Here is a 26,685-nt window from a genome sequence, read left to right as displayed (position 1 = left end):
GCATGCAAGTTTCCTCACGATGTTTTCCTTCACCGTTAAAGCGAGAGATATTTAATTACCTAATTAAAACGCATAAATAACTCCGAAAGCTAGAGGTGCATGCCCGGGATCGAACCCCCGACATCCGATTAGAAGGTGGACGCCCTAACCACTAGGCTATCACAGCTAATTTACTTAACAGATAAGTATTTATTTCAAGTATGTGTCTAAAAAATTTCATTGAGTATGATTGGTTAATTTTTAAATCAAAAACAAATTAATTTGTATGGGAAGCGGACTAGCGGACACCACAAGTCGGCTAAAATCTTGTATATGAATAAAAAAAATTAAAACTATAAAACCCTCAAATCCTCCACGTTCCCTGGCACGGCAGGCACGGAACCCTCCAAACTAGGACAAATCCTGGGAAACCAGGAAGGATGGTAACCCTACTTCTGAAGAAGAGCGGGCATAACATATCAAAGCTTGAAAACCTTGTAATGGCGAATTAATTATTATTTATACGACGTCCCAATATTGTAGAGTTTGGGACCACTAATTGATGATTTAGGGTTCCTCTGAAAGCTTTTGATGTAAAAATATTGATTGAATAGATGTATCTACCGTTTGACTGGGTTCGGAGTTCGGACGTGCGGGTCGCGAGAATGTTTTTAGGGTGCCTTTGAATCGTCAAAATACACTACATAATTTACCTCTGGTTCGGAATGCCGAATACCGAAAGACCCGACAAGGGAGTCAAAATCTACTTATATGGTAGTTAGGTATGGTACGCGACAATTTGAAATGGCAATTGGGGTATGAGGCGGGGGGACGCTCCGCACACCCGCACGTCACCCGCGCTCGCCCGCACCCTTACTACATATTTTAAACGTACCTAATCGTTAGGTCCACATTTTTTGCAACGATTTTTAAATTTAAACATGAGACAAAGTATGTAGATATTAATAGAAGGTATTAATTACACGGAATAGCGTAGCTACGCGACGAAGTGCTGTAAATGGCGTTCGTCGTAAATCAGCGCTCACGCTTCGTCGCATCCGAGATGGGCGATGTTACTTGCGCTAAATGCTGCGCCATTATTAAGCATAGGCAGAGCTTTCCATAGCTATTTATCAATATGTAGGCACTAGACTAGAAGTAACGCAAGAATTTGAATTTTATAACCTATACTGCCCTCTGTTGACGATTAGCTAAGCAGTTCCTAAATGGGTTCTTATCAAGGATTAAAAACCCTGACGTAAATTTTTACATTGCCATCTAGTAGGCACTAGTGTTACTATAACGTAAAACAAACGTCAAAATTGATTATTGTTCGGCAAAATTCAAAAGCTTTGAGAACATAGCTAGAAAGCATTGAAAAGGATGACTATGCAAATAGTCGGATAGCTAACAATCATTTACTGACACTGACATTTTTTTGACATTAAAAAAATACAAAAATAGTCATAATTTGCCGCTGTCAAGGCGGGAATGTGGAAATCTCGTTTGTTGATTCCAAGTGATTGTACCTGATTTATTCTCGGGCTTATAAATTAATTTCGCCGAACAGAATGCCGCCGAGTAGCCTTCGAGTCGTGTACGCGTTCGCCAGGGAGATGCATCCAAAAACTACGGACGTGTTCATTCAATACGGCACAGCCGGATTCCGTACCAAGTAAGTGCAGTGCATTTTCGATTTGGAGTCAATAAAGGGTTTTCCCAATACCTTAAAGACCCTGAATGTTAAAAGTTACGAAATTAGATAGTAAGACACTTAACTTTCAAGTCTTAAGTTGTCACGTAAGCAAATTGACGAAGGATGCATTTGTCCTTTTATGTACGTACTATTTTGTCGCGAAACATGAGTCATTTAATAGTAAGTGTAGGACAATTGGTAACGGGAAGTCGTCGAGATTATGGTTAATGACTCCCTGTTTAAACAACAAGTGTGCCACACATCTATTCAAGCTTTTTTTTCCAATAAGCAAAAAGTGTATCAACAGTCGTGTAATATGGTCGTAAAAAGACCTTGTTAGCATAATTACGAATGCAAGTCTGACATTGGAATTAATTGTGGAATGTTGATATTAACTTGCACTAATAATTTGACATGAACTGGCAATGCAATTTATAATTAGGTAATGGGTTTTGAAAGTGTATAATTATTACTGTACCTATTTATGCAATAAATAAATATTTTAGTTTAGTTGGATATATAGGTATTTATTTAATTAAAAACTTTCTTTTTGTATATTACAAACATGATATCTTATAAGTTATGACACAAAATCTATATTGTTAGGCTAGATTATGACAGTAGATGTCTGAAATTCTATTTAGGCTGAATACCAGCTTCTAGCTTATGCCCGCGACTTCGTCCGCGTGGACTACACAAATTTCGAACCCCTATTTGATCCCCTTAGGGGTTGAATTTTTAAAAATCCTATCGTAGTGGAATGTCAATGTCATAATAGCTATCTGCATGCCATATTTCAGCTCAAGTCGTCCTATAGTTTAGGCTGTGCATTGATAGATCAGTCAGTCAGCTTTTCCTTTTAAATATTATAATACTTAGCATAGACTTATAGATAACTGGTATTCAAGCCCCAGAATAGCTTGGACAATAGTTACTATGCATACAATTGCAGTTAACATTCCAAAAAGCTTCCAAAATATATTTTGGCGGTTGGCCAAGCACTTCGCCGTTACAGAAATGATATAGGTTCTTTATCAGGAACACTAATTTATTGCTTGTATCCATCGATATCGAAAAAGCTGTGATAGCCTAGTGGTTAGGACGTCCGCCTTCTAAACGGAGGTCAGGGGTTCGATCCCGGGCATGCGCCTCTAACTTTAAGAGTTATTTATGAGTTTTAATAAATTAAATATCACTTGCTTTAACGGTGAAGGAATACATCGTGAGGAAACCTGCATGCCTCAGAGCTCTACCTAATGTTCTTAAAGGTGTGTGAAGTCTATCAATCCGCACATGGTCAGCGTGGTAGGCTATGGCCAAAACCCTTCTCACTCTGAGAGGAGACCCGTGCTCTGTAATGAGCCGGTGATGGGTTGATCATGATGATGATCCATCATTATAAATGACAAGATATGGTCAAGCGAACAAAAATTTTCACGTTTTTGGAACCAAATAAATCAGCACCACCTCTTGGATACTAATGAATAATTCGTTTAAAATCCAGACGTCACTGAGGTTGCATTGGTGCTAAAGCACCACTGAGTCGGTGCCATTTTGTTTGTTCAATAGCCCTGTCCATTCCATACGAAGTTTGCTAGCTTTTCACGGCTTAACCGATTTTGACGAAATTTGTTCCCACAGGCATATTTAAAAAACCTAAATCCATGCAGATGAAGTCGCGGCTATCATCTAGTACATATATATTTCAATACTGTTTTTATTAAAAATAGCGAGCAAAAGAGCAGGCGGATCACCTGATGTTAAGTGATTACCGCCGCCCATGAACATTTGCAGCACCAGAGGAACCGCCGATGCGTTGCCGGCCTTTTAGGCATTTGTTGGTCCGCTCCTTGAATAACCCCATGTTGTAATCTAGTGGGAACACCGCCGATGGGAGTTGGTTCCACAGTTGGCATGTGTGTGGAAAGAAGGATCTATGCGTTGATAGATCAGTAAGTCAGTCACCTTTTCCTTATAGAAGATTGTACCATGCTGACGGAGTCGCAGGCAAAAAGCTAGTTAGTTATAAAGTAAACATGTACTTAATTACTAATTTTGTAATCACCTAATCCACTTTTACTATCTACAAGGCAAATATAATTATATAGGTTGTTGCGATTATCAGCTTGATAACAAAAACTAAAGCAGTATTAAGATTCTGAGAACCTACATGAGTCATTGCACTTGATGATATAATCAATAATTCAACTGTTGAAGAGATTAGAGACGTAACCCTGGCCTCGAGTTTCCCAGTGCGTTTCATGCACATGCACAGTACGATTCAAACTTAAATGCGCCCCAAGTTTACGCACGACGTTGCGCAGAACACACATTTTGGGTGTCTGGGGAAGCGGGGAGGGTAACTGCGCACGTGTCGCAACTTCACGCAGACGCATTTAAGTTTAAGGTCAGAAAAGCAGGTTAAATTTAACTAATGTTATAAGTTATTAAAATGTTCCCTCATATAAAGCTTGCACGTAGATATAGATCACAACGCGTAGAGGCTTATCGAGAGTTTTAATCTTTATAATAACCTAACTGCAATATTAACTTGATTAGGGCACAATTGCTATTGCAACCACATAATGAAAATAGCGACCTAAACACAAAAAGTATTTAATAGTCGTCGAGTCTCGAGTCGGAACGAGACTGTCTTAAAAACTTTGTTTGTGTGTTGTTTCGGATTGACTATGCTGCGTAGGCCCTACTGGCCGCTACAGCGTCACCGGGGGGGTTGGCGAGCGCGAAGCTCCGCCTGGGGGTGAGCCCTAGGGCTCGAAGAAATAATTTGAGAGGTCGGGGGGCAACGTCCTCCTATGGGCGCCTCCTGTGAGGCTCGGACCACGGCTTAGGATGACGTTGGGATGGGTGGAGTTGTTGGACTACTGGTTAGTCCGTACGCCCCCGAGGCCGTGGCGTGAGTCCACGTCCGGGTGACGTTAGAAATCGGGGACCTCGTTTTCGCCGGCGAAGACGCTGTGATGAGGTTGAATTGTGTAGCCCTACGAGATAGGGTGCATTGTCGGTCATGATTTGATCGTCGGGGTCGTTAAGGACGTGCTTAGGGCGTCTTTTATCGGGGGGGGGGGGGGGGGGGGGGGGGGTCCTTAAAAACCTTCAAACACCGGTATTTATACAAATCGATTCAAGATGGCTTCCCCGCCACAGATCGCGTGACATCGGATGAGTCAAATATTGTCTAATTCATTAAACTAACTTCAATAAGCTAACATAAGTTTGAATCGTACTGTAGTTTGGTTCTTATTTAAATAGGTAGATACTAGCTGTTGCCCGCGTATATAAGTATTATTCTATTTACCTTCCAGAGCCAGCCTTTTGGAGCATGTGGTCTACCGCATGGGGCTGCTTGCGGTGCTACGCTCGCGTTGCAAAAATGGTCAGTATCTATACTAATATTATAAATGTCGCGAGCGTATCGCTTAAATTTATAGCGAGCACTTAAATTTAGAGTATTTAAATGTAAAAAACATGCTCCGTCCTTTTTTAGGAATATTAAAAAGAAAAGGATGCAGTATCTTCTCTAAATTTAGTTTAGAGAAAGACAACAGAATCAGCGCCATTGTACATTCGGTTTAAGTCTTCTTTTTTGTTGGGCTTGTCTGCGCAAAGGAATTTCGCCGATGCGACTTATAAAAGTGGTTAGTACATACGTTCGTTTGTTTGTATCCAGGTCGCACGATAGGCATCATGATAACAGCCTCCCACAACCTGGAGCCCGACAACGGAGTGAAGCTCATCGACCCTGACGGCGAGATGCTGGAGCAGAGTTGGGAGGAGATCGCCACCAGACTCGCCAATGTCAGGTAACAAGCAAAATATTATAATTTTTGGTAATTTCCAAAACCTTTCCATTAAATAGTCCAGAAATCTTGAATGCTTACAGAACAGAACCCACTTCAACTCTTGACAACTCGAAGTATGCCCTCGAATTTTGTAAGCTTCCAGGTTCGTCAGGTTTTAGTTAGTATCTGGAACCTTCAAATCAATATCCACAAATCGCTAGTCTCTATATATAAAAATGAATCGCTGAGTGTGTTGCTGATCACAAATCTCGAGAACAGCTGAACCAATTTCGCTAATTCTTTTTTCATAAAATATTATGACAAAAGAATTAGCGAAATTGGTTCCTTGAAGTACGGGGATGGTACTTACAGAGAGAAATTTTTTAAAAAATCCTGAAAAAGAATCGACTGTTAGGCGGTACGAAGTTCGCCGGGGCAGCTAGTTTTTCATAAAAATCTGGTAGCATTGGAAACTTCAAAAAATGTTGTTTAATTAAATTATGTGCATCAGAATCAGCCACAGTCTTAGCAAAAATGAATTTTTGTTTTTGTAGTGGTTTCAGACTTTATGAAGCCTACCAATGGCTATTTGAAGTTAAACACTTTAAATGATTGTCTGTTCACAGTGACAATGACTTAGAATCAACAACGGGCGAGATCATCAAGCAAGTCAACTCAGACATGCAGCTTAAAGCCAGCGTCTTCATTGGAATGGACACCAGGTATGTAACCAATACTAATAATATAAAAAATGTGTCTGTCTGCTTGTCTGCTAACTTTTCACGGCCCATCAATTGAATAGATTTTGACGATTTTTTTTAGATTAAAAAAAATTGGGTACACAGGATTAACAGACTAGTTTTGGTCGCGAAAAATCACAGGGTGGAAAAAAACATGTATGTAGATGAAGTCGTGGCATCATCTAGTTATTATAGAGAGAGAGCCCACGAGGGCCAGACCTTCGTTATTTTATAAACGCTGAAAGTTTCTTCTGCGTAGTGTCCCCAACTAGTGATGGTCCAGATCATTAAAAATGTATATCCACGGATACGGATCCGAATACGGATCATTTGGCGTCAAGACCCGCGGATACGGATACGGTCGGTGTGCGTAATCTTGAAACGTTAGTTGACGCCACTTTGACGCTTTGCGTGGCAGGACATGTTTCGACTTGCATTGCGCGGGTCTTTCTTTTGTTTTGTTTATAATTTAGTGTGACACTGAGTAGCAATAAAGTTTATGTTTGTTTGTTGTTTGTTGTGGAATTATTTAATAGTATTTTATTGCTAACTAATCACCTAAAAATATAATTTAATCTGAGTGCTAAAAAATTAATAAGGTAAAAGATCCGCCACAAAAGTAACGGTGAGATATGTTGTGGCCGGTGAGATATGTTGTGGCCGTAGGTAATAATTAAATTGGCAACGGTGAAAGATGTTTATTACAGAGCCGTCTTATGATCTACTCCCGCTTTTTTTTTTTAATACTTTATTTAGCCAAATATAATTCTACAATTTTACGCTTGACATCCTAAAACTCTGTTGAGTTTGTATGGATGGCTTATGGACTAACAATACCAATAAAGAAATCTTACATACCTACTATTGTTTTAATCTTGCTTCTTTACTTTCTTCTTCCACTTACTATCTTTTAACTACCTAACCTACATAATTTTGCATCACCTCTCTTTCAATTCGATGTGCAGGCAACCTACTTCGATATTGAGGAGTTGCATTTTTATGTTACAGCTAATATGAACATGCTACGTTTAAACTGACAATTCGTACATATTACAACGGATACGGATCTTTACTCTCCACGGATACGGATACGGATATCCGGATCATCACTATACCCAATACAGGGAGGAACGATCAGCGACTATGAAGTTTGGATCATGATATGATATAGCAAGACTTTTCTCAAACTTTATGCACTCTATCTATCTTTAAGGTACACAAGTCCACGCCTGGCGGCGGCGGCGGTCCACGGCGTAATAGCGTTAAAAGGAACGCCTAAAGAGTTCGGCATTGTCACCACGCCTATACTACACTTCTGCGTCAAGTGTCGAAACGACAACACGTATGGGACACCCACTGAAGAAGGTATGTTAATATATCCAAGTTGTTGTGGGCTCTTCTCAGACCTGCAGGGTTATGCTGTATCTCAGTGGCACACTAATTTCGTGAAAATTTCTAATAATTAAATGTCAAACTCAAATTTTCTATTCGCTAACGTCAGTTTTTAACCAAGATGACGTCATAGACAATGACTCTCGATCATAGCCATTAATGGGATGGAATAGAAACCGGAAACAGCTTTTTCACGTATGTTTTCGTATCGATAGTTTTTAAAACTCTATTCACTAAGCAAAAATGACAGTTTGTAATTGGAAACTTTATTAGGTGGCAACGATCGTTTTAACAACTAGTCGGGACCAGTGTTTTGCGACTCTCCACTATAATCCGTCCGTTTTATAGAGGTAATAATTTTTTAGCAATCTCAACGAATGTAGAGATGTTTTAATTTCGAAGGATTATTAATTTCAAAACGACTCAATTCAGCCCGTTTTTTGTTAATAAGTAATTGATAAAAATTATTAGTAAATAGGTACCTATTAAAAAAGTAATACTTAGGTACCTATTAGTAGTAAATAGGTAATAAATATGATAATTTAGTGTTGTGAGTTCAATTATTATTTATATTTTGTGGTTATGTTAATGTTGTAGATAATACCTAGGTATCTAATTAAAATATGGGTCGTGAAGTTTTGATGGGGCAAGACGAGGAGCAGCGCCAGCAAATTACAAAACGCGCTACAGATACACAGGCGCAGGCTGCGCGATATGACACAATGGAGCTGCCAGAGAAGAGTTCATTGTGAACTTTTGTCTGAGCAATTATTGGAAGAACTCAAGCCTTACCTCCAAGCCGTTCGACAGCTGTTCGCAATGAACTAAAAGTAAGTCTCATGTACTAGGTACTTAACTCTAGTCCTAGTCAAAACCATGTCATAGCTTAATAAATAGGTAAGTACTAAGTAGGTATTTATTTAATATACTTACTTATGATCTTTTGTAAGACAATGATTAGCTTTTGCTTCCAATTAAGTACCTATCACATTCATAACAACCAACAAAACAGAAAATTACTTACCTTTACCTACCTACTTAGAATAGGTACTTTTTGTTGTACCTATTCTACTCTGTTTACAACCTCTCACACTGCCAAGAGTCACTGGTCAAAATCTCTAATAGAAATAAGCGCTTCCCTGTCCACTTTTACTGTCTTTTTCTCTTTATTGTTACAACTTTCTGGGGTACAAAATCCATACTTCCATACTAATATTGATTAGATGATTGATTTTGATGAAATTTGGTACCTACAGAGTTAGCTTGCACATCCCGGGGAAGAACATAGGCTACTCTTTATCTCGGAACATCAAAGAGTTCCCACGGGATTAGTTAAAAACCTAAATCCACCATCTAGTAACAAATAAAAATAAAATTCTGCAATTTAGTATATTGAGGAGTTAGGAAAATATTGAAATTAATAATTTAACATGAAAATTTACTAATATTTGTTGTAGATCCTGGCAGCTCTGCATGTTTATGCAACGGGAACATACCAGCGCCCAATGGGGGCATCTATTTTAAATAAAATGTCCCAACCCACCTTTAGCCGAAGTCTGAGGTAACCGATGCACTCAAACCTCAATGCTTGGGAAGTACTCACTAAGTACTTAGTTTCCTGCATCCCAAAGGGAAAGGAAAATAGTTATGCAAAAGTAAGTTAATAACATGAAACTAATTAGCATATTATTATCTTCTATATATAAAAAGAAAAGCTGTCTGACTAACTGCTTAGCTGTATCATCGCACAGCTAAAGCTACTGGAAGCTACAGCTAAGAATGGAGCTTTATTAATGTCATTCTGCTATCGGTCTGTCTGTCAGTTTGTTTGTACGTATGTCACAGGTGTCCTTAGCTCGTGGCACATTATTCTATTACATCATCATGATCAACCCATCGCCGGCTCACTACAGAGCACGGGTCTCTTCTCAGAGTGAAAAGGGTTAGCCCATAGTCTACCACGCTGGCCATGTGCGGATATGGAGAACTCTCAGGCCTGCAGGTTTCCTCACGATGTTTTTCTTCACCGTTAAAGCAAGTGATATTTAATTGCTTAAAAAGCACATAACTCTGAAAGGTTTAGGTGTGTGCCCAGAATCGAATCCCCGACCTCCTGAGTAGGAGGCAGACGTCTTAACCACTAAGCTATCACATACTTCCAGTATGTACCTACTATAGCAGCTACTAGCTGACCCACCCCGGCTTCGCGCGAGTAGAATTTTAAAAATCAGCGAGGGGTGGAGTTTCCAAAAATCTGTGTACCTACATCATAAAAGGAACCTAACCCAGTGGTTTAGTGTGTCCTAGGACTTAGTCTTTTTTTATGTATCAGTTTATTATTATTGATAAAAATATCCATTATTCTATGGCACACCCTATGTACAGAAATTGTCATTATATAAATTAGCATGGAAGCTTTTTTCAGGTATATAATATATTGATTATTTCAGGGATGAAGATCAGAGTAACCAACATAGTTCAGCAAATGGTGAAGCAAAAGTGGTAATGCCACTCTCTGTGAGATACTCTCAGTGTCTCTATGTGATCAAATTGGAATCAAGGAGATCTTTTAAAGAAGCAGAGTAACCAACATAGTAGACTCTGCCATAGAAGGCCTAGTAGAAATTAATAATTCTTAACTGTATTTGATGTCTACTATCTTTGCTGTTTAAATTCAGTATATAATATACCGAAATTTCACATTCCTAACTTTTGTTTGGTTTTTGAGATAGACGCTGCCACTGCTAAAAAATTAATCCATAATATTATAAATGCGAATGTGTCTCTCTGTCTATCTGTTTGCTAGCTTTTCACGGCCCATCTGCTCAATCGATTTTAACGTAATTTGGTACAGAGATAGCTTACATCCCTGGGAAGGACATAGGCTACTTTATACCCTGGAAAATCAGAGTTCCCACAGGATTTTTATAATATATTTGTAGTCTACTCAGTGAGTTCTAGACAATGATACCACACATGGAAAAATTCCATGCCGCTTTTTCATATGTGTAAACCCCTGGTAAATAATTTAATTGAATTTCAAATTCAATATTCGATTTAGTTAATGTTCAACACCAAATACCAAAATTTCAGGTTTGTAATATGCGGACGGACAAACGGACGTACAGACAGTAGAATGACATCAATAGAGCTCCGTTTTTATCTTTTGAGTACTGAACCCTAAAAATAAATTTTTATTGTACAAAAACAAATTTGACATTTCTTGAATACAACCCTATTATTAAGGAGTGATTTTTTATTCAAAAAGCAAGAAATAAACAATTAAATTTTATTGTTAAAAAAAAATATAGTAACAATCATAACAATAATTAATATTCTAACTTTGATAATTTACAGTTATAAATTTTGACATAGGTAACAGTATTTAATAAGTCATAAGTATGTAATAGGATAATGTAATATATAACCTTATGGTATAATAAAAGGCACCACCCGTACCAGTCAAACAAGGAGTAAATTGTGACCTTAAGCCCCAGGTTCGATTCTTAAGCAAATGCGGATTGCTTTAACTGAAATCCCAGGTTTGATTTCTAAACAAATGCCGATTGAATTCCAAATCTAAAGTCTACACGCATTGTCTTTGATTTGGGATAGGTACCCCCATCAGCCACTCGTTCAGCTTCAGTATGCTGCTCTAGACTAGAGCTGCAGTTTGCTTGCAGTTAGCAATTCTATTGAGAGCCGCCGCATGCCGCTCCTCGATGGCTAGCCGCCATGTCTCCAACTGGTATGCTCAGTTGGGCATGGTTCACATCCTGCTGAACTGAAATGAAAATGGTGAACTTTACGTAACATGAGATTTTGCAATCGCAAAAGTAAAAAAAATGATAATGTAAGTATAATATGACAACTAGATGAAGCCTGCTACTTTGTCCACTTGGACTTTTAAAATCCTGTTGGAACTCCTATTTTCCGAGGCCAAAAGTAGCCCCAAACTACCTCTGTACAAAATTTCGTTAAAATCAGTTAAACGGGTGGGCAGTGAACAGCTAGCAGACAGACTGACAGGCGTTTTCATGTTTATATTAAGTAAGGATTTAATAAAGTAAAAAAAAATTACAATAATCTTAATATTATAAACTTATTAAAAGTAAAAGTTGTATTTTTTCACTAACTAAAGGAAACTAAACCTGTATGCCATGTCTCCATAATGTTCTTTGTGGTGTGTGAATTCTACCAATCAACACTTGGCCAAGGTCATCTCACACTGAGAATCTTACTCAGAAGTAATGAAGGTGCTATCTATATGAAGGGATGTATGATGATAAATTAAATACTTACTTTGTCTTTGAAACTTCTTGTTGTTGGTCTCGAGCATTAAGTACATCCTGAAATTAATAAAACTAGTTAGTTTTTATAATTAACTAGCTTGTGCCTGCGACTTCGTCCGCGTGGACTACACAAATTATAAACCCCTAGTTCACCCCCGTAGGGATTGAATTTTCCAACATCTTAGCGGATGTCTACATCACACTAGCCATCTGCATGCCAAATTTCAGCCCAATCCGTCCAGTAGTTTAAGCTGAGCATTGATAGATCAGTCAGTCAGCTTTTTTTTCATATATTTATACTAGCTTATGCTCGCGACTTCGTCCGCGTGGACTACAAAATTTCAAAACCCTATTTCACCCCCTTAGGAGTTGAATTTTCAAAAATCCTTTCTTAGCGGATGCCTACGTCATAATAGCTATCTGCATGCCAAATTTCAGCCCGATCCGTCCAGTAGTTTGAGCTGTGCGTTGATAGATCAGTCAGTCAGTCAGTCAGTCAGTCACCTTTTCCTTTTATATATTTATATATTAAAGATTAATTAAGTAGCATATGCTTATCTGCATGTGTGCATCAAAATCACACACCACCCGTACATTGATATTGATATTCAAAAAATTTATATTTCACAATAGACAGGTTACTTGTGGTTAATTTTTGGATCTTATGTTATAGGTAAGGTGACATAACATAAACTGCAGCATGCGATGTATGACATTCAGTATTATAATGTACCTACCTATGAAATGACTAGCATGTTTTTTAAATACTAATAGGTAAAAATAACTCACTCTTTGCCAATGTTCAGCAGTTTTGGTCTTTGGACACACCTCCAACAGCGATTAGCTGGAGGGCAACGGTTGGCCCTCAAGCGCGTATGGACAAGTCGCGTTGGGTCTGCGAACTCTACTAAGAGTTCGAACTGTCGGACCGACACCCTTCTAGTTGTATGTAGCCATCTATAAAGGCAAGAAGTCAGTTAAAAAGGGCAATTCATGACTCACATTCAAGTTCTATGCTGAAGAACTAATATTAACTAGGTATTATGCTACTGTACACAACAAAATCACTCACGAATACCGGTATTCTACAGTATAGTCATAGTTATTCTACATTAATATGTTTTTCACTTACTTTTCAAAACAAAACCGTAGATCAAATTAAGAAAACATCAGCTAAAAATTAAAATAAGTCTGTTTATCAAAACAAACATTAGGTCGTAACTCGTAATGTCAATGTCAAATGTCCATAGATAATAATGAAAAACTAGTGTAAGTCGTATAAATTAAAAAGTCTTACATTTCTACTACGCTACCTGTCAGGCAGAGATATTTAATTTAGCCATATAAAGTCGATAAAATATGCTAGTATGTTAATGTTGGCCAACTGCCAAGTGTTAGGTACTCGTAACTAGTTATCCACGCATGCGATACGGAATACAAAATCACGTGACCTAAATTTCATGGATTTCCAACTGGACTCAAAGTCTAACGAAAACTTTCAAAGATACAGCATAGCCCTGCTGGGCACGTTTGGAACCCTCGTAGCTTTAGTTTTAAGTTTGCGTAGTAATTATCACCACTATATCTTACAAATCCAACATCTGACTATCAAAAAGAGTAATTTATTACCTATTTTGAATAAATCATATGACTTTGACTAATACATTTTAACCCCTTTTAGGGTTCCGCACCTCAAAAGGAAAAACGGAACCCGTCTGTCTGTCTGTCGAAAAACCTTCAGGAAACTTCCCGTTGACCTAGAATCATGAAATTTGGCAGGTATAGATAGGTTTTATAGCAGACATAAGGGGAAAAATTGTCCGGTTTTTCATATCTTAATTTTAATTTAATTTAAACATCTTTATTGCTTTATACATAGAATAAAAAATACAGGATATACTTAAAAACAAAGGGCGACCTTATCACTAAAGTGATATCTTCCAGGCAAGATCTTACAGAGTTTTTTCACTTAACAATGTTGACTTCAGGTTATTACGAAAAAATCGTCGGTGCGTTCAAGAACATTCGTCAAAAGTTGCCAGTTTACGGCGCTTACACCACCACGCTACACGTAGACGGAGCCAATGGCGTCGGTGGGAAGAAGCTGAACATCATCAGGAAGAGCTTAGATGGAGAACTTGACTTAGTGCTGTTCAACCTTGGGGGCAATGGAGGGAAGTTGAACTTGAATGTGAGTATATACAGGACAGACAAACAGAAATACGTAGTTTAGATATAGATAGAGCCAATGGCGTCGGTGGGAAGAAGCTGAACATCATCAGGAAGAGCTTTGACGGAGAACTTGACTTAATGCTGTTCAACCTTGGGGGAAATGGAGGGAAGTTGAACTTGAATGTGAGTATATAAAGCTAGTGGTTTTGGTGGGAAGAAGCTGAACATCATCAGAAAGGGCTTAGACGGAGAACTTGACTTAGTGCTGTTCAACCGTTGGGGAAATTGAGGGAAGTAGAACTTGAATGTGAGTATATAAAGCTAGTGGTTTTGGTGGGAAGAAGCTGAACATCATCAGGAAGAGCTTGGACGGAGAACTTGACTTAGTGCTGTTCAACCTTGGGGGAAATGGAGGGAAGTTCAACTTGAATGTGAGTATATAAAAGTGAAAACACAAGTTACGACAAAAACCTCCGTTGTGACCTAATTGAAGGACAAACCAACAAACAAACACACTTTCGCATTATAATAATAATAATCATTTTTATTCAAGTAAACATTCAAAAGCGCTTTCGAATCGTCGGATGCATCTACCACTGGTTCGGAATGCCATTCCTACCGAGAAGAACCAGCAAGAAACTCGGCGGTTGCTCTTTTCAAATATTTGATATACAATATTATGCTATAAAAAGTATTTACAGTCTTGTGCGTTGCTGGAACGAGCTGCAGGTCAAGTCCACGCTCTTTTATCATTTAGATAATCTTCAATTGTGTAATATGCTTTTTTCAGGAGCATCTAAATATATAAAAGGAAAAGGTGACTGACTGACTGACTGACTGATCTATCAACGCACAGCTTAAACTGCTGGACGGATCGGGCTGAAATTTGGCATGCAGATAGCTATTATGACGTAGGCATCCGCTAAGGGAGGATTTTTGAAAATTCAACCCCTAAGGGGGTGAAATAGGGGTTTGAAATTTGTGTAGTCCACGTGGACGAAGTCGCGAGCATAAGCTAGTTTATAATAAGGGCACGAAACGTTTTGCGTCATCATTCCTCATACGTATGGCTAAGGTTTGGAATACTCTTTTGCAATATGTGTTTCCTACCAATTACAACTCGGGTATCTTTAAAACAAGAGTAAATAGGCATCTTCTAAGACCTAGAAGATGCCTATTCACGCGTTTACCTAGAATCTAGGTAAACGCGTCATCTTAGGCCACAACATCACTTTCCCATCAGGTGTGATTGTAGTCAAGCGTATACCTATAATGAATAAAAAAAAAAAAAAAAAAGGTACTGATTTTTGTTTTTCTGTTGTGACAGTGCGGTGCGGATTTCGTGAAGGTGTCCCAGAGGCCACCAGTGGGCATGGAGCTGGTGCCCCTCCAGCGGGTGGCGTCACTCGACGGCGACGGCGACCGACTCGTGTACTTCTATATGAGTGAAGACTGGTAATTATTGATACATGTTTCATATTCATTCATTCATTAAAAAACCGGCCAAGTGCGAGTCAGGCTCGCGCAACAAGGGTTCCGTACTCCAGTCGTATTTTTTCGACATTTTGCAGTATAACTCAAAAACTATGATGCATAAAAATAAATAAAAATCTGTTTTAGAATGCAAAGGTAAAGCCCTTCCATATGATACCCCACTTGATATAGTTATCTTACTTTGAGAATTGAAAATACTAATTATTAGTTTATGACCACAATTCAATTTTTTTTGTGTGATGTAACCCAAAATTCCCGGTTTTCAGATTTTTCCCCTAATGTCTGCTATAAGATCTACCTGCCTGCCAAATTTCATAGGTCAACGGGAAGTACCCTGTAGGTTTCTTGACAGACAGACAGACAACAAAGTGATCCTATAAGGGTTCCATTTTTCCTTTTGAGGTACGGAACCCTAAAAACATGATTTTTATTCAGTTTTAAAATAAATATATACTAGCTGATGCCCGCGACTTCGTCCGCGTGGATTTTTAAAAATCCCGCGGGATCTCTTTGATTTACTGGGATAAAAAGTAGCCTATGTGTTAATCCAGTGTAAAATCTATCTCCGTTCCAAATTTCATCCAAATCCGTTCAGCCGTTTTTGCGTGATTGAGTACCAAACATCCACACTTTCACATTTATAATATTAAATATTGTTAGGATTAGAATTAACGTCACTTACATTTACTGTACGGAAAGCGATTAATGACGTCACATGACGTAAACGACAAATATTTTTAAATTTTTTAACTTAAAAAAATATTATCCTGCAGAAATTTCTATTCTTACCCGCTCTATTTTTACCCGCCTGCTCGTTTGCTCGCCATTTTTATTTAAAAAAATTGCTGATGTAGGGGTCTGCTGACGCTAGGCGTTTTGCCATGTTGGCCTTTTAGTAAGACCTGGCGCGGACAGTCAGTTGTTCCCTACCCGCCGCAGAGATTGGTCCTTTGTTCGTAGTATTTATTTAATTCGTTTTGTAACCTTTTCAACTTTTAGAATAGAATAGAATAGAATAGAATGTTTTTTTATTCATGTAAACTTTTAAAAGTGCTTATGAATAGTCAGGTAGTTTTAATTTACCACTGGTTCGGAATGCCGTTCCTACCGAGAAGAACCAGCAAGAAACTCGGCGGTTGCTCTTTTTAATTTTTCAATTTACAATGTTATTATACCGTACTATACAAGCCATTGCAGCCCCGTGCATTGCTGGAGCGAGTCAAATCCAAGCTTTTTTATCGTTTACATAGTCTGCGACTGTATAATATGCTTTTTTTAGGAGCATACTTTTAACACATTTTTTAAACTTGTGTAAAGGCAAGTCTAAAATTGCTTGTGGAATTTTATTATAAAATATTACACTCCTTCCCACAAATGTCTTTCGCACCTTCCAGAGGCGGAGCGCAGGAGTAGCTAGCTTATTTTTGTTTCTAGTTTGCCTATCATGGAGATCACTGATTTTTGACAAATCTGATGAATTTTTCCCAGTACCATGCACCTTCTGGACGGTGATCGCATAGCGACTCTACTGGCGAGCTTCGTAATGGATCAGCTAAAGGCATGCAACGCGAAGGATCTCAGAGTAGGACTCATACAGACTGCATACGCTAACGGTGCATCTACACGATATATTACTGAAGATCTGGTAAGATTTTTTTGTTTAAGAAAATGTCATTAAAAATTAAAATTTTTAGGGTTCCAACTTCAAGAACGACTACATATTTAATTGGCGCTGACTATACCACATACTGTGACTATAAGCTGTGGTAGCCTAGTAGTTAGGACGTCCGCCTTCCAATCGGAGGTCGGGGGTTCGATCCCGGGCATGCACCTCTAACTTTTCGGAGTTATGTGCGTTTTTAAGTAATTAAAATATCACTTGCTTTAACGGTGAAGGAAAACATCGTGAGGAAACCTGCATGCCTGAGAGTTCTCCATAATGTTCTCAAAGGTGTGTGAAGTCTGCCAATCCGCACTTGGCTATCGTGGTAGACTATGGCCAAAACCCTTCTCACTCCGAGAGGAGACCCGTGCTCTGTAGTGAGCCGGCGATGGGTTGATCATGATGATGATACCATATAATTTTAGCGTTTAAACTACCGTGAGTGATTTCCATTATAAATACTATCTGTCCCGGCTTTACTCACGTGTGTAGTCGACGTTAGCCCGACTAGTTTCGAACCCATCCGGGGTCCTTTTTCAAGGGAGTCCGTCCGCGCACGCGCCGCGGTTTTGACTGCGGGACGCAAGTGCCGCTGCCCGTAGAGCCCGTTGTGAGGGTGGCTGGGGTGGGGGGGGGGGGGGGGGGGAGACAGCTGCCGATCGTCTCCCGACAGTTCCTGCTGTTCTTCATCACTGGAACCGTCACCGAAATCCAGGCACGCGGAGCTAATGGTGCAGTAGCGTGCAGCTCATAGAAGCTTATGCTTCTATGAGCTGCTTACCCTCATTGTAAGAAATCAATGCTTACTTTTTCATTATAACCTGCCGTAAAACAAGTTCATACCTAAATGCATACCCTGGCTTGAAATCCTGTGCACGCTACTGTAATGGTGTCCCGTCCCACGACTGCACACGTGAGTAAGCCGGGACAGATAGTATTTATAACCATATAATTTGTTCCAGAAAATCCCGGTGACTTGTGTTAAGACGGGTGTCAAGCATCTACATCACGCGGCTCTATCGTACGATATCGGGGTGTACTTCGAAGCGAACGGACACGGCACAGTCGTGTACAGTAATGAAGCTAAAAATACTATCAGGAAGATCGCTCAAGATGGGTAAGAAAACAAACTAGAAACAGAAATAAGCTAGCTACTCCTGCGCTCCGCCTCTGGAAGGTGGGAAAGTCATTTGTGGGAATGAGTGTAATATTTTATAATAAAATTCCACAAGCAATTTTAGACTTGCCTTTACACAAGTTTAAAAAATGTGTTAAAAGTATGCTCCTAAAAAAAGCATATTATACAGTCGCAGACTATGTAAACGATAAAAAAGCTTGGATTTGACTCGCTCCAGCAATGCACGGGGCTGCAATGGCTTGTATAGTACGGTATAATAACATTGTAAATTGAAAAATTAAAAAGAGCAACCGCCGAGTTTCTTGCTGGTTCTTCTCGGTAGGAACGGCATTCCAAACCAGTGGTAAATTAAAACTACCTGACTATTCATAAGCACTTTTAAAAAGTTTACATGAATAAAAAAACATTCTATTCTATTCTATTCTTATTTAACTAAGACAACGTATTTTATTCAATTCAATTCCCTTTTAGGGTTCCGTACCTCAAAAGGAAAAACGGAACCCTTATAGGATCACTTTGTTGTCTGTCATCGCTCAAGATGGGTAAGAAAACTTATTTAACTAAGACAACGTATTTTATTCAATACAATTCCTTTTTAGGGTTCCGTACCTCAAAAGGAAAAACGGAACCCTTATGGGATCACTTTGTTGTCTGTCTGGTTGTCGGTCTGTCAATAAACCAACAGGGTACTTCCCGTTGACCTAGAATCATGAAATTTGACAGGTAGATCTTATAGCTGACATTCGGGGAAAAATCTGAAAACCGTGAATTTGTGGCTACATCATGTCATGAATTAATCAGTACCCTTATTATATGAGTACCCTTATTATAAATGCGAAAGTGTTTGTTGGTTTGATGGTTTATTGGTTTGTTCTTCAATCACGTCGCAACGGTGCAACGGATTGACGTGATTTTTTGCATGGGTATAGATAAAGACCTGGAGAGTGACATAGGGTACTTTTTGTCCCGGAAAATAAGAGTTCCACGGGATTAAAAAAAAACTTAATTCCACGCGCACGAAGTCGCGGGCATCATCTAGTAATTAATTATTCGTGGTTATTCCTTTTTAAACCACCCAGAAAAAAGGAGCCCTGCAAAGCGGGGCTCCGTCGACCGGGCCGACGGAAGAGACTGCTCACTATATTGGGGGCACTCTAATTAATTAATCTTACATCACACACACAAACACACACTCATACACAAACCCATACACCGAAACACGCGCGCGCTCATACACACTCTAAAGTAAGAATAATAATTTTTGTCATTGCATATCTGGGAAGAGACTGACCCCCATGACACGGGTTAACCTAGTTTGGGGGTCGAGGGTAATTTTAAGCCAAGTAGTAAAGTTGTAACTAATTAGTTAGTTAGTATGATAATGATTTTGTACTATTTAAAGTTTAAATACCTAGTATAAACTGTTAAAAATTCCCCTACCTACTGTCCTAATAAGAAATTAATTCTAGATACGTATTTAAAATTTAAATATTATAAACCTATTACTTAAGAAAGTCTTTTGTCGTGAGAATATGTCGGAAAAATACTCTTATACTTGTACCAACGCTTTGGAACAATAAATGATTTATTTATAGTGAGTTACCCTTAGGTGAGTTAGTAAATGAGTGGGTAAACCCCGAGTTAAAAACTTATTTTCACTATTATATTGTCGGCTGGCGTATGGTGTACCACCTGAATCAGACCCGGCCGATCGGTGCCCATATGCCGGCTGACAAAATTAAAGGGAAACCCTGGTAAACAAACGAGTTTCCCGGTAAGATAAATCAAATCTGTATAGGTGCGGGGAATCTACAGTACTACCAGTGGCGTGCAGGTCATAGAGGCATAAATGCACTGCTTACCCCAGTTGTAATAGCTCAATGCAAATTTTACATTATGACCTGCCAGTAAACAGGTTCCCCTAACTAATGCCTACCCTGGCTTCAAACCCTGTGCACGCCACTGAGTACTACAGTGACCTCTGCTCCTAGGGAATTGGGTCTGCGTTTCTCGAGCTATAAGTGAAACTCCAGCTGTTCATATCACACCTTTAATCCCTAGCCAGAAACATTACACCTTACAAGCTAACTAGAGCTAGGTACATGTAGGACCCCGTCCAGAAATGCTACGTGACAATATGGTCATTACCCAAAAACCTTGGGTAATACTAAGTACACCCGGGTAAACCTAAGTTAATTCCAACTTCCAACGTTACCCGTAACAGATATACTTTTAAAATTTCCAGAGATGCGGAAGAGCGCAAAGCTGCAGATCTGCTACTCAATTTCATAGACATGACCAATGAAACCGTGGGGGATGCGATTTCAGACCTATTCCTAGTTGAAACAGTTCTATGTGCCCGAGGTCACAATGCGCAGGAGTGGATGAGTGTTTATACTGACTTGCCGTGTCGACAACTGAAGGTCACTGTGGAGGTAGGTGCTTTTGTACTCCCATACGAAATGAATTTGGAAATGTAGTGTTAGGGTAAAGGAAGATCTGGCTCTCTCCTCTTCCCTTGTACAACCTTTTTGGGTAGGTATTTTTAGTGAGATGTTAAGGTACTCAATACGCAATAACCCCACTATCTAGGGTCAAAAATACTATTTATTATTAACTAGCTTATGCCCGCGATTTCGTCCGCGTGGACTACACAAATTTCAAACCCCTATTTCACCCACTTAGAAGTTGAATTTTCAAAAATCCTTTCTTAGCGGATGCCAACGTCATAATAGCTATGTACATGCCAAATTTCAGCCCGATCCGTCCAGTAGTTTGAGCTGTGCGTTGATAGATCAGTCAGTCAGCCAGTTACCTTTTCCTTTTATATATTTAGATTTACACAGGAAAACCCAAAGGTAAAAGTTTCATCGCGACGCATAAACTTTTTTTTTTTTGGGGCAAACAATGTATTGGAGAGTGACCATCTCCTTTAATTCTGATTATATCTCTACAGGATCGTAACGCGATATCGACGGCCGACGCCGAGCGTCAGTGCACAGCACCAGACGGCTTACAGGAGAGAATAGACGAGCTGGTCTCCACATACACCAGCGGGAGAGCGTTCGTCCGTCCGTCCGGCACCGAAGACGTTGTTAGAGTTTACGCTGAGGCAGATACACAGGAAGTAAGTATCCCACTGTAGGCGTGCCATTGACCCGAGTTTTGCACGCTATACATTGCGGGGTTGAAAAATACTAAATCACTAAAATTACAAAATTATGCAAATAGTTATCGCTATTGGATTGTTTTTAGATAGTATAGCAAAAACGCTATGATAGCCTAGTGGTTAGAACGTCCACCTTCTAATCGGAGTTAGGGGGTTCGATCCCGGACACGCACCTCTAACTTTTCAGAGTTATGTGCGTTTTAAGTAATTAAATATCACTTGCTTTAACGGTGAAGGAAAATATCACGAGGAAACATGAGCCTGAGAGTTCTCCATAATGTTCTCAAAGGTATGTGAAGTCTACCAATCCGCACATGGCCAGCGTGGTAGACTATGGCCAAAACCCTACTCACTCTGAGAGGAGACCCGTGCTCTGTAGTGAGCCGGCGATGGGTTGATCATGATTATGATGAACAATAACGCTAAGTTTTTGCTAGTACATCCTGTATTATCGTCGATTCAGGATCAAACCGAGAGTTCCCTCACTCTAGTTCACTCTGACGAAGTGATCCTATAAGGATTCCTTTTTTCTGTACACCAATGAAATACAGACTTTATTGGTTGACATTAAGTAATTTTTCAAAGTTGTCTTATATTTTAAACTTTTTTTTTCAGTCTGCAGACAAATTAGCGGCAGAGGTGTCTCAAGCAGTGTTCGACCTGGCGGGAGGTGTCGGCGACAGACCGACATTACCTGAATAATATATATATATATATTAGTAGTATCATAGTCACATTTATATAGGGAGGCCATATCTATGAAACTTCTAAGGTTTGAAACCTTTACCAAATAAGTGCGAAAATTTCGTATGAAAAACCGATTCGATATTTATATATCGCTCGGTTTTTGACGACCTCCTTGGCGCCAGTGGTGAGCGCTGTAGTCTTATAAGTGGGAGGTCCCGGGTTCGATTCCCGGCAGTGGCAATTTGGGAATTTAAAACTCCTAAGCGGTCACGATCCGCGATTCGACTTGGAATAAGCAATCATTTAATCTTATCACTACCCATGTTATGAATGCGAAAGTGTGTTTTAGTGGTTAGTTTGTCCTTCAATCACGTCACAACGTAGCAACGGTTCTACGCGATTTTTTGTATGGATATAGTTAAAGACCTGGAGGCAGTGGCGTGCAGCTCATAGAGGCATAAACGCACTGCTTACCCTCATTGTAATAAGTCAATGCTTATTTTTCGTTTTAACCTGCCGTAAAATAAGTTCATACCTAAATGCATACCCTGGCTTGAACTCCTGTGCACGCCACTGCCTGGAGGTCATATGCTACTTTTTGTCCCGGAATATGAAAGAGTTCCCACGGGTTTATAAAAAAACTAAATCCACGCGGACGAAGTCGCGGGCATCAGCTAGTGTGTAATAATTAGGTTACCGTCCAAATTGAATCTATGCATCATTAAAATACAGGGTGTAACCAGAACGCTGGCAAAAACGAAGACAGATGATAGTACTTATGATTACTGATATGATACCACAAAAAACTCGAAAAAAATATAAAAATCCTATAATTTTGTAAAAGTTTACGATATGTTGCAAATAAAACATTTGGCTGACGCTAGAGGTCAACGGACGTTGCGTAAGTAGGCCACTCGGAGTCAATGCCGAGTCGTAGGCGGGGCATTGACCCGAGTTTTGCACGCTATACATTGCCGGTTTGAAAAATACTAAATCATTAAAACTACAAAATAAGGCAAATGGTTATTGGTATTGGATTGTGTTTAGGTAGTATAACACTAACGCTAAATTTTTGCTAGCGTTCTGGTTACACCCTGTATACATCTAATATGTAGAGAGCACTATCTGAATACAAAATATAGGTAATAATAATAGAAAAATGATGATGTGATTCACAAGTAATAGATAATAGATAGTTAAAAGGTCTTAGGTCCGATTTTCACTGGTTATACTTGTTTTACAGTTCTTGCAATTCATGAAGGCGAGTGAACTTTACTTGTTACATCGTATACATGGACATTGCGTAAGTGTGCGTGCATGTCGGACCAATCAGTCGCGAGCAAGCGCTCGCAAACGCACACATTTACTTTACCTTCCTTATACCGATACGACTTAAACACAAACATGACCCACTCGTCTTCGTGAAATGCAAAAATTATACCCACTCTTAGCACAAGCCTTAAGCTTTAGGGTGGAAAGAAAAATATTAGTAAGAGCTAATGCACATAACCGTTTTTTATTTGAGACCGATTTTTATCTGTGACCGATTATTATATAAGACCGATTTTTATTCGACAACGACCAACTATAGACGGTCCGATTTTACGCTGACTCAACTAACCCTACCGCATGCAAGAATGATTTTAGTTTTACACGTATGTTTTAAAGTAGATTTTTGTCCTTCAGAGTTAGTCATATTCCGATTATAGACCGATTTTTTGTAGGACTACTTTTGTCGGACCGATTATTCGTCAAAAAAAGTAGTTTTTAAATGTTTTTTTCCAATAAAGAATGAATAAATACACGCAAGCTTATATCAGTCACTATGGCATGAGATTTTGCTTCGTCTGCACTTGGTCTTATTTCGGAAGATCTAAGGTTCGATTTTGAGTTGTGTTAATTTTACCTCTATAAATTATAACTAGTCTAAAGAGATTACAACTATACAACGCTTCGCTAGTCGATCAAATTATAACGTTATATATATATACTACGGTATATTACTTTTATAATTTACTTAGCTCTCTACAAAATAAAGACGAAAACATAGTTATTTTTTTTCTAATACTTAATAATCTAAATATTTTTCATAGCAAAAGGTTTTTTTAAAGAATAGGTACTAACATTATTAAAAAGTTATCGAATTTAATTATCTATTTAATGATTTATATAATATGTAGTCATAATAGTGTACCTACCCTGTAATAGATTAATTTCTTAGATTTTTAAATTTGCGACTAAACAAATTGACTTTTTTATAATATTAAAAAAACTAAAAACAAAATGTAGCTCAACCATAATAGTTAAATAATAATTTGTAAATGTTTGTATAAGTAATTAACAAAATAAATATAATTTAAAAAGCATGTTTTATTTATAAATATGATTTTTAAGATTTTAATTTTACCACCATTAGCACTGCCTTAGAAATTACTTTTTATAATCAAATTTTTGAATTATGGACCAATTTTTTTTTCTAATTGAATCAATTTGTCTTTGCCACTAATTAAGGTTACTTTTATTGTGCGCAAAAGAGGTAAAAATGTATCCAATAGTGCTAATTCAGTAGTACACAAAAATCGAAACTAAACTGACGTAACTAAAGATATGCCATTTTTTACTAAGGATAAAAAAGATGGCACTTTTTTTGTTATGTCGATTTCCCGTTTTAGAATTTACAGCGGAATTAGCAAAGGCTTTTACTTCATTAAAATGCATTTAAGTCTTTTTAACATTTATTTTAGGATGTGTGTTTTGCAAAAGGGGTTAAAGTAAATAAATAAAGGGAATGTGCAGCTTGTATCATTAAAATGTAAATCGCTTATAATTATAAAGTAATCTAGTAAGCAATTTTTAGATATACTTACCCAGTTTTAATAATTTTTTCTAAAATAATAATTAAGTAGTTAAATTGCATTAAAATTCGTTAAAAGAAATGTTAGTTAGTTATTTATAAGAAATGGATACATAGTTACACAAAGTGTGATAAAGTAAGACATTAATCGAGGAATATTTCTATACAGCACTTTTCTATTAAATAAAAGGGTAAGACTAAAGAAAGGACAGAGTCCTTCACCATTAAAACATTATTTATTTTAGTCTTTAAATCAAAAATTGTTGTTTCTTCTGAGATTTAGATGAGTTTCTCTGAATACTTTTACCTTGTAATCTGACCTTGTAGTCTGTGGGAATAATTGGATGATGGACCACACAAATCAAATGTGCATGAATAATTTTACTCTGAATCTTAAGCACGGGTGTGCACAATAAGTAGCTATAAAAACGTCAGAAATATATTTAAAAAAATAGTGACCTAACTCAAAAAGGAAATAAAAATGGTAAACAAGAAACATTTTTCTTAAAACACTAAACGTACAGTAAATAATGACAGAAAAAAATGTACATCGGCCCTTTAGAATGACATTTCGACTTTGTAGAGGCGTTGTCTCTGTCACTCTCTATGCTCTACAAAACCGCTATCTCCTTCTAAAGGTCGATGTACATTATTTTCTGCCGCGTACTGAAAGTATAATTTAATCTTTATAATGTAACTGAAAATAAACATTCTGCGTTAGGTCATTTGTTTTGAAGTACCTTATTGCCGCACTCTGAGTCGCTTGATCGTTACTTAAGTTTAGTTAAAACGAGACAGAGCTATATCTCTCACATAAATCTGTCTCGTTTTAACTCAATCTTAAGTAACGATTAGCGACTCTGAGTGCGGCAGTTATTCCGAAATCAAGCATTCTTTATTTTCCCTACCACCTATGTAGGTTAGATACATATGTATGGTACATAATGATTGATCGATTTGAATGTTATCTGATAAACGTATGAAAATAATATAGTTATCTATCTACTTATAGATGTGCTAAAAGCACTTTATCAAAATCGCGATAATTTTGCTGTTTGACTGTTTTTGTCACTTTTATCACTTGTTTTGAACTAGGCGTGTCTAATCTCAAGAATGTAATACGATGAACATTTGTTTCCTCATAAAATAGGTTTTTTGTTATATAAGTAGAAAGTATAATAATATGATCCATAATATTGTTTCTGTAAGAATTATTAACTTTGTCATGCATTTTTAACTTAAAAAAAACACGGATATTACAAGACCATATTATTATAAAATAATTCACAGGTGTAAAAATGGGGATCCACAGGCAAACCCATTATGACTATGGGCAAAACTGATCTCAGAGGGCGCCACCAGAGGTCTGCCTAATATCTAGCTTTGCTAAGAATTGTTTATATCATTTGGCAGTGTGATTCCCATTGATTTTTATGCCTTATTATAAAAGTATTTATAATTATTTATTAAAATTAATATATTTTTGAAGTTATATATTTTTCATATTATTATTATAAATCTTGTGCAATTGTTATGTGTGTTCAAATCTTTATTTTAATGCTGTAATTTTTCATAATTATTATAATTCAATAAATCATTAACATTT

At 38.0% G+C, this 26,685-nt stretch overlaps 1 protein-coding gene and 2 long non-coding RNA genes across 4 annotated transcripts; 2 read left to right on the top strand and 1 right to left on the bottom strand.

The window, feature by feature from the left end:
* The first annotated feature begins 1,440 nt into the window (after positions 1-1,440).
* On the top strand, positions 1,441-26,685 carry nst (phosphoglucomutase 3-like protein nst). Its single transcript, XM_069507028.1, has 12 exons — positions 1,441-1,654; positions 5,002-5,072; positions 5,367-5,499; positions 6,105-6,200; positions 7,432-7,583; positions 13,891-14,093; positions 15,402-15,529; positions 17,057-17,213; positions 18,194-18,348; positions 20,615-20,804; positions 21,326-21,496; positions 22,154-26,685. The coding sequence occupies exons 1-12, from the start codon at positions 1,551-1,553 to the stop codon at positions 22,238-22,240; spliced, it is 1,647 nt and encodes a 548-aa protein (XP_069363129.1). The 5' UTR covers positions 1,441-1,550; the 3' UTR covers positions 22,241-26,685.
* Positions 7,619-10,578, top strand: LOC138404059 (uncharacterized). 2 transcript variants are annotated; one of them, XR_011238162.1, is made up of 4 exons: positions 7,619-7,960; positions 8,208-8,440; positions 9,068-9,265; positions 10,061-10,578. It is a non-coding gene; the product is annotated as an uncharacterized lncRNA (long non-coding RNA). The 2 variants fall into 2 exon arrangements; XR_011238161.1 differs by lacking the exon at positions 7,619-7,960 and having other exon boundaries at positions 8,143-8,440.
* LOC138404058 (uncharacterized) lies at positions 10,948-13,405 on the bottom strand. Its single transcript, XR_011238160.1, has 4 exons — positions 13,035-13,405; positions 12,692-12,859; positions 11,913-11,959; positions 10,948-11,394 (listed from the first exon to the last, which is right to left on the bottom strand). It is a non-coding gene; the product is annotated as an uncharacterized lncRNA (long non-coding RNA).

Source organism: Maniola hyperantus, chromosome 24, assembly GCF_902806685.2.
Source record: "Maniola hyperantus chromosome 24, iAphHyp1.2, whole genome shotgun sequence".
Classification (NCBI taxonomy): Eukaryota; Metazoa; Arthropoda; class Insecta; order Lepidoptera; family Nymphalidae; genus Maniola; species Maniola hyperantus.
This window is presented reverse-complemented; position numbering and strand designations above follow the sequence as displayed.